A 17,594-nucleotide genomic window follows, 5' to 3' on the forward strand; every position below is an offset into this window, starting at 1 on the left:
GTGTGTGTGTGTGTGTGTGTGTGTGCGCGTGTGTGTGTGTGTGCGTGTGTGTGTGTCTTTCCCAGCCCTATAGTATGTGGGGCATGTTATAAGGGGGGTGAGCACTCATTAGCTACATGGGCTCAGAGATGTAGGCCATGCATATGCATGTGCTGAGACCTAAACGCCGACTCTCCAGCCCCGGGAGAAACCATCCAGCACACATGGCTAATCTACACTCCCAGGTGCCAGATATTGGCACACAAAGAGCAGAGGAATCTCGTGACCTTTACACCGTATCCTGAGGTCCTGATACTGAGCTGAGGTGAGCTGCAGCATAAATCCAGCAAGTCATGCCGAGATGACTTGTGACTTCCACTCAGCACTGACGTTAACCTTTTATGCCCTCTGAACAATTCAGTCACATACAGTCCCACAATCCATTCCATCCCATTCAGGATTTCAGTCTGGTATTGTGGCATTGGGATGTGATTGTGGGGCTTGTTTCAAACAAAACAAAAACAAAAAATGGCTCTGCACACATTTGGACAGACCTAACCAATCAGAGTAACAAAATATGTGAATCCTGTAGGAAGATCTGCCAAAACACCCTTCTTCTCGATAAATGCCTTAATCGCTGTTTTCTGTTCACTTTTAAAGTTATTGCACTGTCACACACAGACTGTCACATGCAAACTGTTCCATTCTATCCTGACTAGCCAGACTCAATTCTATTCGGTATGTCTGGTACTGCAGCATTGGGTTGTGATTATGGGGCTTGTTTCAAACGAAACAGGAAAGACAAATGCCTCTGCACACAATTGGACAGACCTGACCAATCAGAGCAATGTAAATCCTATAGGAGAACAGCCAAAATATTATTCTTGACAAATGCCTTAATTGCCATTTTCTGTTTTTTTTTTTTTTTAGTTATTGCACTTGTCAATACCTTGTACAACAGACACGATAGCAAAATCTAAATGCAGACAAAATCAAATTGACCTGGATGACTAGGCACTGTTGCTCATCTGTCCATTGTCCTTTAAAGCCTGTTTAGGCAATTTAGAGGCTTCTCAATGGAAGTCCAGACCGAATTTCCCAACCTCAAAATCGGAGTTAAATTTGGGCTGGCTTCCAAGTTAATTCCATTCATAAACAGAATGAAATACAATCAAGACAATTATGGGTAAACGCTGCTTGGCTTATGGGTAAACGTGGGCTTTGCTTCTCTGAAACGTTTCACCACATGCAATACTACAGAAGTCATACAAAACTGAAACTCTTAGTGGACAGAAAGGATCCACAATGTTTTATCATTCCACAGACCTCCTGTAATTTGAACAATGTGGACCGGGGACTGGGCTACAATGAAGACTGGGCTATTGCTTTAAACTTCAGCAGCAGGGTGCATGATATGTGGAAAACACCGTCTACAACAAGTGACAGCAACTACCTATCTGCACAAAGGCAATGAGCACTTTCCAATGAATGCGCTCAGTATGTATGCACACGTCCCAGGAGAACCGTGTTAGCGTTTCAAGCAGTCGCCTCTGGGGAGTCTGTAATTGTGCTTCTGACAAAGGAGCGGCAAGAGAAAAAAAAGACAAAGTTAATTTCACAAATGCATTTGGCATGTCTTTGCTCTAGAGAGTTCTGTTACAATAAACTCTGTCACCAGAATTACATTCTTTTTCATTCGAACAAAATCATTTGAGCTTTTGTTTTTTTCATGCCTCTCCTGGCGTTTCCTGAATGAAATCACTTTGGCAAAGGAGTCGTATACATGTAGCAGCCATGACCTTTTGGCTTTGTACATGATTGAAATGACTCACCAGAGAAAGAGAGAGAGAGAGAGAGACAGAGGGAGAGAGAGAGAGAGAGATAGAGCGAGCGTAGACTAATTCACCGGGTCCATGACCAAAATTCACCCCCCCTTAGTTTCTTATCAATTTCCTTTGGTTGCAGTGCAGCCATCATCTCTCAGCTGGTGGGAGAGGAGAGAAAAGAGAGAGGAGAGGCTAGAAGGCTGTGCAGAGTCTGTTAGAAGGGGAAATTGCTGTAATGGTAGACACCTCATTGGGAAAATCACCATGTGGAGGACACGCTGGGCTGACAGCAGCCCGCTCTCATGCATCCCGACAGGGGCTTCACTTGGCATGGGCCTCCCCCATCACTTCTCCAAACTCCCCCACGTGACCAAGCCACCCCAACCGCCAGATAACACACAGACAAGCCACCACAGCCAAGTGTGCCAAACCACACTGAAGATCATTACAAATACATTAACATTAGCATCGTAAAGGTGGACAGGGAGCTTTGATTTAACATGTTTAAATCCTCAGACAAGAAAAAACTGTTTGTCTGTTTACTGTTAAATCCATTCAAATGAGTGTGTTTCATCCAGCAGTAATGTACATCTGGGTCAGATATGGGGGCTGAAATGCTGGTCTAATTTTCGGGAGGATCCAGAAGAAGCAATAGCATGTAGCTTCTGACCATAAAGATAGCTCTAAAAGATAGCTTCGCTGAAGCATACATTAAGCTACCAAATGAATGAGCCGTTCAATAGCAAATAGCCTTCTGTTGTCAGCAATACCACACACTTGTGCAATGTTAACCATCAGATAGATAGATAGATAGATAGATAGATACTACAGACATCACACACAACATGCACTTACAGCAGAAAAAGTAATATACATATAAAAAACTCCACTGTACAATAGAGACAGAACATAAACTGATACTAAAATGCTCACATACTAGAAGCAGTTGTGTATTTGAACAGTAGTAGTAGAAAAAAGGTTGTTTTACCTGGGACTTGTTACATAGCATTCTTTCTTTAACCAACCCATAGTCAAACAAGAAATAAAATACATTTCGCCAGAAGTCAAATTGCAATTGCATTATTTCACTAGCATCTGGTCCAACCATCACCGCACTGGGATTTCACACTATAGGGGGAATCCACCGTCTTATCTTGGTGCCATAATCTGGTACATGTACACAAAGTGTACCTCTGACAAACAGAATTTCCTTATGTCTACAAATTCCAAATATCACAAAACTCCACACAGGGAAAAAACATTCAGTCTCAGCTGAAAGCAGTAAAAATAGTAAAATAGTAAAAATCACAGTTAACGTTATACATTATAGTAACGTTATACACAATAGTAAAATAGTAAAAATCACAGTTAACGTTATACATTAACACATCTCTGCTGTTTTTGGCTGTAACCTCAGTGTCTCCTGCATCTTAAATGAGCTCCCCTATACCAATGCTCATCACATCTGAGTTAGTCTAGAGTCTGACACGCATTGAACTTTCTGAAGGTGACATCAAAACCATGCCTCTATGGGCCTACTGAAATATTCATGAGTCTAGACCTCAAGCAGCTATATTATGTGTGACACATCACGAGGACAAGATAACTTTTCCCATTTATTAATAAAAAACCCTGCCAAACGAAAGAGCCCTTACAAAGTTATGTTGTTCAACTCATTCAGGTTATGAGTTTGTCAGTACATACGCACATTCCTTGTTCCCACTATGTCTAGGGGGTCAAAACATTCATTAAAAGTGAATGATCTGCCTGTCTGTACATTATGGTGTGTCTGCAAAACACCATGCATCATTTATACGGCCATGGCATCACTACAAAGACTTCCTTTCAGCCCATTTTACATCTATATACATACTCACACTGTACTTTCCACATACAGTATGTGGTGTGCTAAGTATAGATCAGCCAGAACAAAACATACAAAACAGTTCAAAAATCTGACAATTGTGTGAGTGTGGCCTGCACGTGTCAGGATGCTGCTGTGAGGGCCACGTCTACATGGACAGCTTTTTTTGCCATTCCATTAAACTATTCAGATTTAAAAAATCGTGCTGTTTACATGGGGTACGTTCTATTCAGATCAGGTGCTCTCAAGCGCTTTAGAAACTTTGATCGGAATAGCCGTTGTTGTTGAGCCGTTGTAATCTGATTGACTATATACAGTACATGGCTGTTCAATCGGAATAGGAAAAGACTACACCACCTCTTTCATTCCGATTAAAATTCTAATCAGATCAGGCATTTTTATTCCGATTGAGGTGTTTACATGAGAATTTCCATTCTGATTGAGACGTTATTCCATTTCTAATCAGATTAAAAGTGTCCATGTAAACGTGGCCAGTGTGGTCGCTGCTCGAGGGTTGTGGGGACAGGGCTGCGGTGAGGGAGTGACTTACTGCATATGGAGTCGGCCTCGTCTGACCCATCTGGACACTCGGGCTCTCCATCACAGCGCCAGCGACCAGACACGCAGTGGCCGTTCTGACAGGCGAAGTCTGTGGGCGCACATGTTTTCCTCGCTGCAGAGGAGACAGATGAAATTGGGAAAAAGGGACAGAGAGAGAGAGAGAGGGGGAATGAGACAGAGAGAGAGAGAGAGAGAGAGAGGGAGAGAGAGACAGGGTGGGGGAGACGGGAGGTGGGAGATTTCAGACAAGATGAGAACATTCTTATTACAGCTCTTGAATGAATGAGACAATGGGCAAAATATATCCAAGAGCTAAACTGTCAGAGGCCACGGCCGTGTAGTCATAGCAACGGACAGAAGAATACAGAAATCTCACGCTACATATTTGATTAATTTACAGTCAGTCTTAGTATAGATAGGAGCACAAGAGGGCACATACATCTGTGTGTGTGTGTGTGTGTGTGTGTGTGTGTGTGTATGTGTGTGTGTGTGTGTGTGTGTGTGTGTGTGTGTGTGTGTGTGTCCAGTATACTTCCCCTTCAGCAAAGCTAAGCTGAAAGCCCCAAAATGATAGAGAGAAAAAGGCAAAAGAAACACCTGTCCCCAAAATGCATGTCTGTCTGACTGAGCGTGGTGCTCTGTCACTGTGACTGCGCCGACACACCACCTCAGCCGTCCCTCCGAACCCTGCCGGGGAAAACCCCTCTCTGGCAAGCCCAGCAGACCCACTCTCTTTTGCTGTCAGCAGTATTAGGATACATGGCTCCTCTTTCCCTGCCCCCCGACTTCAGACCGCAGTCGGAGTGTGAGGCCAACCAGGAGAGACACTTGAAATGTGCTACCTCGCTGTGCTAATGGGCATCACGCCTCAGATCCACAACACAGCGGCGCGCTTGCTCTCTCTCTCTCTCTCTCTCTCTCTCTCTCTCTCTCTATCTCTCTCTCTCTCCTGCAAGCGTGTGATGGCCCCGCTGCTTCACCTCTTATTGTCGTGCCAGCCAGCAGAGAACAGGCCATCACATCAGCATCTCATTTCTCTTCCTCCGCTGATGCAGCGTGCGCTTGTTTAGCGATCCCGCTGTCTTCTCCTCTCATCTTAATTACACTAGACTCCATGGTCGCTGTGCTTTTTACACCCCCTCTTTAAAGATTGCCTGTGGGGGCCCTGTGTATCGTAAGGAGACGGTAATGTAAGCACTCAATACTCTGTCAGCGCAAAATGAAGGACCCAGTTCATTCAAAAGTAAAGGTAAAATGGCTAGCCTGTGGCATGCTGTCCATTGTGTGTGTGTGTGTGTGTGTGTGTGTGTGTATGTGTATGTGAGTGTGAGAGAGATACAGATAGAAAGTGAGAGAGAGAGAGAGAGAGAGAGAGGTGTGAATCATTCCTCCCATCTATTGCACAAATAAAAGCGGTGTTAGAAGTCGTGGCTTGGCTCAGGGCGTCTTTCCCTCTGTGACCCTGTACAGGATCTGAGCGCTCTCTGGCGATAATTAACTCTGCCCAATTGGGCCATCTGTTTTAGAGCACGCAGCCGCACTTTAATTAGAGCCGTGTTAGAGCGGAGAGGTCCCAGCGAGTCAGAGAAGGGAGGCAGGAAAGGGTGATTGTGCAGTTTTGGTCCTATTATGCCAGTGCAACTGTAATGCAAATGTTTCTCTTGTATTTCATAGAGTGCCTGCACCGCTCGTCCAGCTGAATACAGAAAGGAGAGGGAGCGTGTTATTGGGAGAACAAATGGAAAGAAGGAAACAAAAGGAAAGCATCAAGAAGAAACACTGAGAGGGAAGTGAAAGTTAGAGAGGGAGAGGCCACATATGTATGTGTGTGTGTGTGTGTGTGTGTGTGTGTGTCTCTTTGTGTGTGTGTGTGTGTGTGTGTGTGTGTGTGTGTGTGTGTGTGTGTGTGTGTGTGTGTGTGTGTGTGTGTGCTATTATTAACATTAATAGAAGAAATATACACAAGCACTCATTCTCTGATAAGAACCACTAATCACAAGTCCAAACCACTCCAGATCAAGCAGGAGGAGTCTGACCATAAGATCACATTTAATCTTTGTAAGGATGTAGAATTATCTTAACATCACCTTCATCTTGGTAATAGGGTACACTGAATCAAGCAACAACAGGGACGCAAACAGGTGACAGGTAAAGAACATGAAACCGCTCACAACTAGAGGGGTTCAAAGCCACTGTGGCTTCACCATGTAAGTGTCAAGTACAAAGTCTTATGTACATGCAACTAATACATGATGTAAAATGTACACTACCTGGACACTGCACACATTCACTGCATTCATACTATTCATACTATTAAACTCATATCCCATATAAAGGCAATAGGGTAATTTGCAGTGAAAAGCAGGAAACCATTCAGCAGCAACATACACTATATAGTCCCCCTTTAGCAGCTAAGGCCAAGGAGCCACTAAAGAGAAGATTAACATTTTCTTCCCAATTCCATCATTGAAATTAAATAGCCTGCATTTGGGAAATGAAATCACATTAGCACGCAGCTCACTCTGAAGATCCCGGGCTTCAGCTAGCAAAGAGTTTACAGCAATCACTGCTCCCGCTACTGAGAAATCCCCAGCAAGACCCACATGATACAGCAGCTTCCTTCAGTGTAGTGAGCGAAAGTCTCTAAATCCCTCTTTCATTAACAAAAGGATGAATGGCTCCTCTACAGACGCAGGATTGGCTGGTGGTAACCGTATACTGATCAACATGGCAACCGTATGCAGCCCGGGATATATGTCAGTGGAGCAGTGTTAGTGGAGCCGCACACTCCCTCAGACAGGCCTTCTGTATCGTATGATATAACTCAGAGTGAACAGATTACCAATAAACAGATACAAGAGGCAATCTGGCCTGCTTGTGCTAGTGCCAGTTCACATTATACATTCATTAAGACCTCTTCATGCCTGTCCTCCCTTACTTGTTTGATCTTCCTGTTCCACGCACTCCATACCCCAGTATGAAATGCAATGTTCATGTATCAAACACGCCTCTTACAAAATGCTCACTGAGATCAGAGATCAGCTAAAACGTTGCTGAGATGTAATCCTGAATTCCATTCACGCAAGAGTGGGAAATCAACTCCTGGAGAGGAAATAAAATGCTCATTTAATTATTTGCTTTTGTAGCCCACACTTCAGGGCCAAAAGAGAAGGAAATCAATAGGAGGTGGGATCTTAGAGTCACTGCTGATGGTCTTGGATACAGCTGAACATGTCTCCTGCAGCAGCAGAGGGGAGTATTCACATGAGGACGTTTTCATGGCCTGCAGTATGACGCTGGCTAATAATGAACGCAATCCAATAATGTGATTTGAGGGAATTCCTTATATTTTCTGGGAGGAGCAGTTTATACTGTAGTAACGTTATATGCTCAAGAGAGGGAGAGGGAGGAATGGAGAAAGATGCAAAGCAGAAAAACATGACTCGAGGGGGAAAAACACTCAGTAGCTCTTCTGCAAATACGTTCAACCATGAAAAGTAAATACAGTATGTGTACATTCCACTATTGCGTGGGTCTTTCAGCAATGTTTGACAACTGGCGTTAATTGTTGCTACATACGTTTGTTATGATCTCAACACTCAGATCAACATTCTCTCAAATGTAAATATCTTTATCTGAGAGCCTGGTTGCCCTGGCATATCAAAAATGAATCTTACTTGTAGCATAGCTACTCAATTGATGTTGGCTGAGGAAAAGGTCCTGTGAAGAGAACAATTTCACTATTTCAGGCTGGTAGTGACAAGCATCCTCCCTAAAACAATGAACCTGCAAATGTAGGCCACTTTTGAGTTTTGATGAAATTGCAGCTCTTACAAAAAATGTCAGATGGGAAACACACAAGCATCTAAAATAAACAACATACAAAAACAGTGTGTGTGAGCCTGTATAGGTGTGTGTATGCTTTCCATCTTTATCTGTAAGACAGATGATATGTAACGGACATGTGCAGCTCATGCTCACACACACACTCACACACACACATACATTTTAAGCATTTAGGGGCAGATTGCTACATATGCTCTTTGATGTGAGCTGAGGTGATTAGTGGAGCGTACGGGCGCTATACTGCTCCTCGCTCGAGCCGGGCAGGACTAATTATTACCCAACACTTGGGAGCATACTTCATCATAGCTCTGGATTTCTGAAGTCTGACCTGGCAACGCAAAACCTCATCACACATACTAATGCTATTACAGTGGCCAAGTAGACAAGACGCTGGCTGTGGGCCAACAACATAGAAATACAGATGTTAAATATACCGTACAGGTGTTGGCCAGAGATTCCAGATGTTGCCCACAGAAATGGAGGCTAATTGGGTACTTCCGTGTGCATCTGCACTTTTTTGGGGGGTAGCCCATGTCTGCTTTCCAAGGCCGGAAACAGTGAGTTCCTCTAAAGCACACTTTGCCACCTTTCACTATAAATGGTCTTTCTGTGAAATACCGCTTTGGGCTTTTAATAGTTTAATATGTGTGAAAATGCACTTCTCGAGCCTAAGGGAGTTGCCAGCTGTCAAAGGTAACAAGACTACCCGAGATCTAAGGAACATCCATTAGCCGTCGGGCTAGCCGGCAAGCACTTTCTGCCACCGGCAAATGTGCTAATGCCGCTTAGCTATAAATAAACGAGGTGCTATGACCAGAAGCTCCTTGCTGCAATACTGACTTTTGAAAAGGAGGAGACCTAGACTGTCACCTTCCTTCCACTTTTATTTGCTCCACTATTTGACCCAATCCAGGACAGGTCTGTATTTGACATGGCAAGCAAAACACATCTACTGAATGTGCAATGGACCATATCCACATTAAATGGCCCTACTGTAATCAACATCACCATGGTAACACCACTGGTGATCTGAAACAAAAAAAGGAAACTAACTTTCTGTGACCTTGTTGTGCTCCTTTTGTCCCCCACACGCTCCTCCCATCTTTAATGCTGCCATTGTTGGGCTGACGTCAAGGAGCAGGTAGCAGAGTGAGAAGAGACTGCAGTTACGCTGCTCACAGTGACACCCCCTGTGTCGGAGATGGGAAACTTCAACACCACCGGCAGCTGAGGTGGGCGCCAGCCAGCCAGGCCTGGGCCAATCCCCATGCAGCTGAAGCCCTCTCCCTCCTTGAGGCAGGACTCGGGCACAGCTTTGATCATCCAGCACATGCCCCACAGGGGTCGGACAGCACGCAGCGTGTGTGTGTGTGTGAAACGGGGGGTTCAGGGGGGTTCAGTGGGTGGGTGGGAGGGAGGAAGTCCATCTGGCAGCACCCGCAGTCTTCCGCCCGCGTCGCTGGTGGCTCGTCCTCTCTCTCTCTTTCTCCCTCCCTCTCTCTTTCATGATGCAGAGGAGGCCAGGCCACAGAGTCGGTGCCAGTTCTCCTCAAGCTATTCGGTGATTCACCAAACCAGCAGTGTTTGGAGCGTGGGGGACAAGGGGATTTGTCAGGAGGATGGAGGATGAATGTGTCATCCCGGCACAGACCGTGAGCGCATAAAAAAAGGAGTGTTTTGGAACAAACACTCACAAACAAAAGAAATAGGCAAAAGAAGGACAGAACTGGGGCTGAAAACTCTTTGCGTGTATGTGTGTCTTCTGTGTGTGAAGATTGCGTGCGCGAATAAAGGTGCATTTTTTGTGATGGTGGTCCTCTTCTGCTCTAGCAGGGCTTTTGTGCACCTTTATTCTCTGCACAATGCGACAACAAGTGTAATGAAAACTTGCACTTGTATCCTCCACGACTCCCACTCGCTGGCAACACACGTGCCCCCCTCTGCTCTAAGCTCCACTATCATTCAGAGACCCACGCTGATGCTGCACAAGGACGCCAGCAGCGTCATCCCCCCGGGGACAGGGAGAGAGGACAGGGAGAGCAGAGGGGAGGAGAGGAGAGGAGAGGAGGGGGCAAGAGGAAGGGGGGAGGAATGGAGAGAAGAGGGGAGGAGAGGAGAGGAAGGGGAGAGAGGGGGAAGGAAAAGAAAGAGATGTGGGCTGATCAGGAACAAACAACAGTGGTCTTTTGAAATGTACAATGCTGTGCAGGAGAAACAGGAAGTACTGTATGTCTTAAAGGTAAAAGATAATGATGCATGATGTTACTATTACTACCACCATCATCATCATGACAACACGCAAATGTCAAAATGTCAAAGCTTTTCAACAACCAATAACATGGTGATGGTCACTCCTGAGTCATGTGTTAAAAGGGACAACTGCTATGCAATGAAAATGTTTCACTTGTGACAATATGGCCTTGTTTCTGATTGGACCAAAAAGAGAAAAAATAACTGACCTTATTCAACAGTAGTTGTAATTGCTTGCAAATGAGAGACATAAAAGCCAGATAAATAACATGTATGCTCAAACATTGGTTTAAGTCTATAACATCAATACAGTACAGTATAGTCATGATGCACCATGCACCTGCACCTTGTCACATAGGACAACTGGCATACACTCTCATATATAACCTATACATAATCTGTTTCGCTATTCTATTTTAGACCTGCCTACAAATCAAATGTGGGTCCAAACACTCATTTGCAATCATAACAGTGAAATAAAACAGTTTCAGTTTCTGACATTTCTGGGAGCCTGCTGGATTACTGTGGGAGCATCAGAACGCCATGCACTCTGATTACACCATCACCCACACACAGTGAAGGATGGAACCCATCTCAAACCCAGCGGTTGCCTGAGAGGCGTGTGCTAGCGGTGGACAGGACGGGACGGGAGGACACTGGTGCCCGCTGCCTGACCGTCTATGACGACAGGCAGACGGCTGACCTCCGTGTGCTGCAGTCAGGCTTCACGAGGCACCGCATGCTACTAAGCTTGGACTCGCTGCGTTTCCATAATCTCCCCACAGCGTCACTCTCACTAATCGCAGATAATGGCGGGATTCAAACCGCGGAGGGCCTAATAACGACATTAGGCAGCAGGCTCAGGAGAGGAAGGCCGGCAGAGAGGAAGAGTACTGACAGATAAACACACTCACTCCACTAAAGCAACTGAGAACACGCAGATTTACACACAGTAAGCTCGCGATCCTCCAAGATGTTTGTCAAACACACGGGGTCAAACCACTGGATTAAGACTCAAGACATTAGAGTCCAAATCTATCCAGGCACATATGGATCCATGACCGTGCATGTACAGTACATGAACATATTAACTGTGCTGAGGACTTTGAATAACTGTAATTACTCCAAGTTTATTTATGAATGAGGACATTGAATGAAACCCAATATCTGAAATGCAACTAGGAACTATTAAAATGATGGAATTCTATAAATAAACGATGCCTCTAAAGATGTGTGTACTGAATGCTATGCAAGGGCTCAGCTGCTGAAGCAACCCAGTTATCCGAACTGCATAATGAGTGGGTAGGACGTAATACTGGGATGACTCGGCTCGCTCATGAATTCTTTATCATGATCAGGGATTGACTCTGCACCATGTGCGCTCAAAGTGCAAGATCAAAACGACTTTATCTTTTCTCGCAGCTATTCTTCAATTTTTCAACTGGTCCCCAAACACACACAAACCAACTAAAAACTTTGACGGATGTTTAAATTTCTTCTTCCCTAAAGAGAAATTTGAGATTTGAGCAGCAGGATTGCTCTTCTATTCCATCAGTTCTTTTCAGCTCCATCATCTTGTGGATCTGGTGCTATTATTCTTTCCAAAACACACCTTATCTCTTTGCAGCATATGTGCTCGCGCTGCACAACTACACACACACGCACACACACGCACGCACACACACACACACACTAAGAGAGAGATCGTAGTGGGGGCATGGCCTCTCTGAGACCTAACTGCTTTTCTGGCCAGCTGTCATCACACAACAGTGGCAAGTGACTGCAGCAGGGGCTCTCTGAGGGGCCTGGGCGTCCCAGCGACAGACAGCCCACATGGGACAGGACAGGGCGCCAGCCCAGCCCAGCCCAGCCCTGCCTCCCCATAGACTGGAAGGCCTCTGGGCCCAGGATCATGTCCTTCCTCAGAGACCTCACACTCTCCAGAGACCAGAGACCAGAGAGAGTCCAGAGTGTCAACAACGCTGCCCTCCCCTGGGCTAGAGTGAACACGCACCCTTCATATTAATTACGGGATGAGTTACTGAGTGGTGTGTGTGAGCACTACATGGCACATTACCTTGTCTGTGCACTCTCTGTCCACAAGCCCCCCGATGATAATACTAGGCTAGGCGGCTTTCACGCTGTGAGTCCCACACTAGCACTGCTTAAGTTGGGATGAGATTGTGACAGACAAAGCCAGGCCTTACTGCAGTCCCGACATTTCATCAACTGCATTTTTTCCTACAGTTTAATCCAGCTGTATCAGACAAAAGTTATCAAAGGGGTTATAATCCAATGTGAATTTTAATCCAATGTAATGGACATCATCCAGAGATGGTAACTGGGTAAAATGTATGTGTATTTGTTCGAAAGTTAATTAAAACATTTTTTTTTAACACAAATAGGACTTCCCCTTTTCATCAATTTACTATATCCATTTAGTGCTGAGGGGTGTCCAAATATTTTCAACCCAGTAAAAAAAGGCCTTCCTCCTACCTGTGAGGCAACGTTACACAGAGCAGAACTAGGCGTTCCGTTGTTCAAATCTGTCCCCCAAGACAAGCTATGCAACACTGGTTGTAGATTACCCTGTACCAAAACTGACCAGGTACCATAGAACATGCAGCTGAGAGAGGGATGCATGCTTACTGAAGAACAGTTGCACAGTATGAGGCTATGAACACACACCCATGGACACACACCCATGGACACACACATAGTGCAGATGCAAGCAGCACCAAACACATTTTAACATACACACCCATGTACACACACACACACACACACACACACACACACACACACACACACACACTGAAAAACAATCACTGTGGTGTGCCTTCTAAGCTGGAGATGGAAGACATCTCCTCCCTACGTGGCCCTGCTTATGCACACTAACAAAATAATCTGACATTGTTTTGATTACTGAATACATAAACAGTATTCACAGCAGCCTTGAGCACACACATTAAAACACACACACACACACACACACAAATATATGTGGGCACATGCATGCAGGCACACACACACGCACGCACGCACGTACACACACACAAACACACACACCCATGCAGAGCATCAAAACCTCGTTCACGATCAAAAACATCCCAGCGACAGATACTATTCTTGAATTATCATATCTCCCACTTGTATGGCAAAGCAACTCCTAACTAACAGAGAGGAAGTCAGCACTAAGTGGAGACCCATTATCCTGAAAGAGTTGCAGAACTCACCACAACAAATCTAATATGAGAGTGAGAGAGAGAGAATATGTTTGATCATTTCTAAGCTGGAAAGACTGCCATCTTGTCTTTGTATCTCCTTTCTTCTACAACATCTATTTATCTATTTGGCATTGCTGTACTTATGAAAATATGTGGAAATTCTTACATGTTGAAGAGCTACCTGCTGATTTTTTTTTTTTTTATTGGAAACATCATTGATACTACATTTCAGTTCAGATGGTGAACTGAAATGTCTCCACCTCTCCATCACACAATTGTTTGTGAGCTGTCACCTCTCTCAACCCTGGCCAGTCTTTGACAATCCCCTACCACCAACATGTCACCACCATTCTGTTTATCTGAATCAACTCTCCAACCATAACAATGAATAACTGCACCAGAGAAGACAGTTTCAGAAATATGACTGGAATCACAATCAACACCTCCTTAAACATCTCCCTCATGAGGGCTCATTTCATTTAGCCACACCACTTTTACATGACTCTAAAGACACTGTTAATTCCAATTTGTAGTGGTGTGATCAGAATGGAAAATCCCCTAACAATATAAAATTATATTACAGCAATGCAGAGAAAATTCCTATTAGTCATATATATTTCCATCTATTACCTGTAGACTGAAATTATGAAATTTAACATGTAATCTTACGTGACCATCATCTTGCAAAGAAAATGTGTGCACACACAAAACTAAACCTGGCTGTATGTGAAGCCCTTCCACACATAATGATTCTATGCTGTAGCATGTACATCCCATTAATAAGAAAACATGACTCTGACCTCTGTCCCTTGCACAATTAATCAAGACATTTCTTACTCTGCAGACCACTTCTGTGGGGTTGACCACTGAGCCAGTGACTTCATGCAATGCATTCCTCACAGAGAGGTTCTTGAAAAAAATGTTTGTAATAACACGAGGAAGGCTTATTCACAATCCATTTCTGACGTTGCAGCATACAATTCAATGTGGCGGAGGGGGGAGGGGTGGTGTGAACCAGGGCTGATGGGGTTTGGGGGGGGGGAAGGGGAAGACAGGATTGTGTGGGGGCGACAAATCCAGCCGAGAAATACACAAGGGATGTAAGGGTCATCTGTTTGTGTGCCGACAGTTGGTTGAGCCTGCTGTCCAGTCAAAAAGCACAATGGTTCAATGTTCACTGTTCTTTTTCACATAAATGTAATGTAAAAATATACCTTTGACTTTGTGAGTTATCAGTTGTGTCACATAGTTATACAGTGAGAGCCTTCTCTGAAACCCCAGCATACAGAATAATGAACAAATAAATCCTGATTAATAAACTCTTTGACATGGACTAGCTCATTGGTTAAATGGACATGGACTATCTCATTAGTTAAAACAGTAATGGACTCTGTAGGCTATTACATCCACCATCCACCAACACATATTGCCCAAAACTTTCACCAGAGAATTTCACTGGAATAATGACCTACTCATTTGGTAGTAAATCCACACTCAATATAGAATAAGCTGGGTGTTTTTTCCAAGGGAAACAGGTGTGATATGCCGTCAGCAGCTTGTGGGAGCAAAATTGAAACGAACAACAAAGGACGGATGCGACAAGCCTATGAGGCCGCACGACACATAAATTATGTAACGGAACAAATGCTCCAAATGACCTGCTTTCTATCCATGGCCTGAGGAGCATATTCAACTGGTCTCAGTGTCGGGTGCTCGAACTGCACTAGCACAGCCAAGGCCTCTGCAGGCATTACCACATGTCAGTTTGTGTCTTCTTGGGTATGAGTACTGAATGTGTGTGTGTGTGTGTGTGTGTGTTGTGTGTGTGTGTTGTTACAGAGGAAGAGTAAAAGTGAAATTGTAAGAAAGAGAAAAAGACAGAGAATAGGACACCTAGAGACATCTAAAAGAGAGAGAGAGAGAGAGAGAGAGAGAGAAAGAGAGGACATGCACATACACTGGGAATACGCTATGCATTCTTCTTGTGCTACAATTAACCATGAGACAAAAGAGTGAAGCATGGTGATGGACTGCATCCCTGGATGAATTCCATTCCTTTTGTCTTTCTTTGTTTTTGCTCCAAATAAATGTAGGCCATGTGCAAAGAGAGACAGTGGGGGGTGGTGGAGGGGGAATCCTGTCAGGCTGCTGCACCTGTATCTGTCCTCACATTTATTAACACACCATCAAATATCCTTCCAATTTTGCGACTATCTTCTCTAAATGATCACAAACTTGGACGTGATGGGAATGTTTGTCTTTTTCCGAGTTCAACGGTAAATTGAGCAACACTGGCTTCTGAGCCAGGTGAGCGATGGCGCTCCACACCACTCTCCTGTTCCTGTTATTAAAACTGACTGTTTATCTCACTGTCTCAAAGGAAGCATGATAACTGAACCAAGAAAACATAATAACTGAACCAGATGTTCAAAATATCCTCTCTGTCTACAAACACCTTATATTTCTGCTACTGCCTCTTTTTTGGGGGTTCACAACACTTGTTGTGTTAAACAAACACCACCAAAGTGCGCTATAAGATTGCCCTTTGAACATATGAACAAACAGCCTATATGTTTTTTTTAAGTAGGCTATGAAATGTGAGTTTTGCCACACAATAAGAGAGAGAGGCATATGCCACACAATACCAGAGACGTGTTGTTTGTCTCAATATCTCAGGCTAATAAAGTATCTTACCAGTGTATAATCAATTGCATAGTATTACTTACGACAGTTCTCCTCGTCACTGTTATCCGAGCAGTCATCATCATCGTCGCATCTCCATATAGTTGGTATACACCTCTTATTATTGCACTGAAACTGTCCGTCTTCGCACTCCTCCTCGGTTCCTAGGTTTGATACATAAAAATGAGTGCCTGGCCTTCAGGAAAATAAAGCTAACAGCATATAACTGAACGAATTCATGGCTCAACAACACACTATTTGACCAATACAACAGAAACAAAATAATCGATTAATAATTCTATTTGATCCTAAAATGTTCATGTCTGATCAAATTAAGCTATTAGTTGGGCACACTTGGTGAGCTAGAATCAATTGTATCAATTGGCTGGACGTTCTTATGACAATAACTCAACTGTCTTCATGCATTATGCCATTTTAATCACGAATGGCCATATCGCTCTTGGGCTATTCAACAATTTTCTATAAGACCTCAATACTTGTTGGGGATAAATTAAATAATTCATTTGTAGGTTATATTCAATTTCCCGCAAAATGTATTTTCACACAAACAGAAATATAAGCAAACTGATTCTGCACACAAACAACGCTGGCATCAATAGTAGTAATTAAAGGCTAGGCTATGAGGCACACGACAAATACATTAGCAGACTGCGTTTCTAATTCCTCTTTTTTTGGAATTCTGAAAACAGGATCTACCTTTTGTTGAGTGAAGCTCCATGACTAACAAATGGAAAAATAGTAGTTTTCCGATTTCAGTCCACATCTCTACTACAGACTACGGCGTTCATTCACAGACAAAGCAGGTCCGGATGCTTCCTTCTACAATGATGCGACGGTGGTACTTCACTGAATCAGATTCACTAGCAATTTGAACCATTGGCGACATCGTTTGGAGGGCGGGGTTTAGGCAGCGTAACGTAAGGCATGGGACTGATCTTGCTGATGACTGTAGGCAGTGAGTTCTGTTTTAGCTCAGCTTTGCAATTTGTGAACAAATCGCTCCTCAGACATTTAGGCTACCGATGCAAATTCAAAAATGCAAAATTGTAGCCTACCATCCGTGAAGCTTGCCAAGATGCTGAGTGTAAATAATGCATTTTCTGGAACTTGACCGTCTAGCTTTTTGACAAGATTCCATTCGACATGTTATTTTTGGGGCATACATACTACAGAAAGGCTATCAAAATAATGTAGGCTTTTAAAACAGAGGGAAGTGGCCTAATGGAATAATGTAAAGAAAAAAAGAAAACATCTTAAGAAGTGTAAACTCTCTGGTCCATCTCAGAGAGAGAGAGAGAGAGAGAGAGTGTGTGTGTGTGTGTGTGTGTGTGTGTGTGT

At 44.0% G+C, this 17,594-nt stretch overlaps 1 protein-coding gene across 3 annotated transcripts in view; it reads right to left on the reverse strand.

The window, feature by feature from the left end:
- Positions 1–17,086, reverse strand: part of LOC125305632 (low-density lipoprotein receptor-related protein 8-like) — a 48,275-nt gene extending 31,189 nt beyond the window's left edge. For all 3 annotated transcript variants that reach the window (XM_048260537.1, XM_048260528.1, XM_048260541.1), the window contains exons 1-3: positions 16,953–17,086; positions 16,280–16,399; positions 4,220–4,342 (exon numbers count right to left, since the gene is read on the reverse strand). In XM_048260537.1, coding sequence (XP_048116494.1) covers positions 4,220–4,342; positions 16,280–16,399; positions 16,953–17,019 — 310 coding nt within the window. In that variant the 5' untranslated portion in view covers positions 17,020–17,086. The remainder of the gene's footprint in view (positions 1–4,219; positions 4,343–16,279; positions 16,400–16,952) is intronic.
- Positions 17,087–17,594: the final 508 nt, after the last annotated feature.

This window comes from Alosa alosa, chromosome 1, assembly GCF_017589495.1.
Source record: "Alosa alosa isolate M-15738 ecotype Scorff River chromosome 1, AALO_Geno_1.1, whole genome shotgun sequence".
NCBI lineage: Eukaryota > Metazoa > Chordata > Actinopteri > Clupeiformes > Clupeidae > Alosa > Alosa alosa.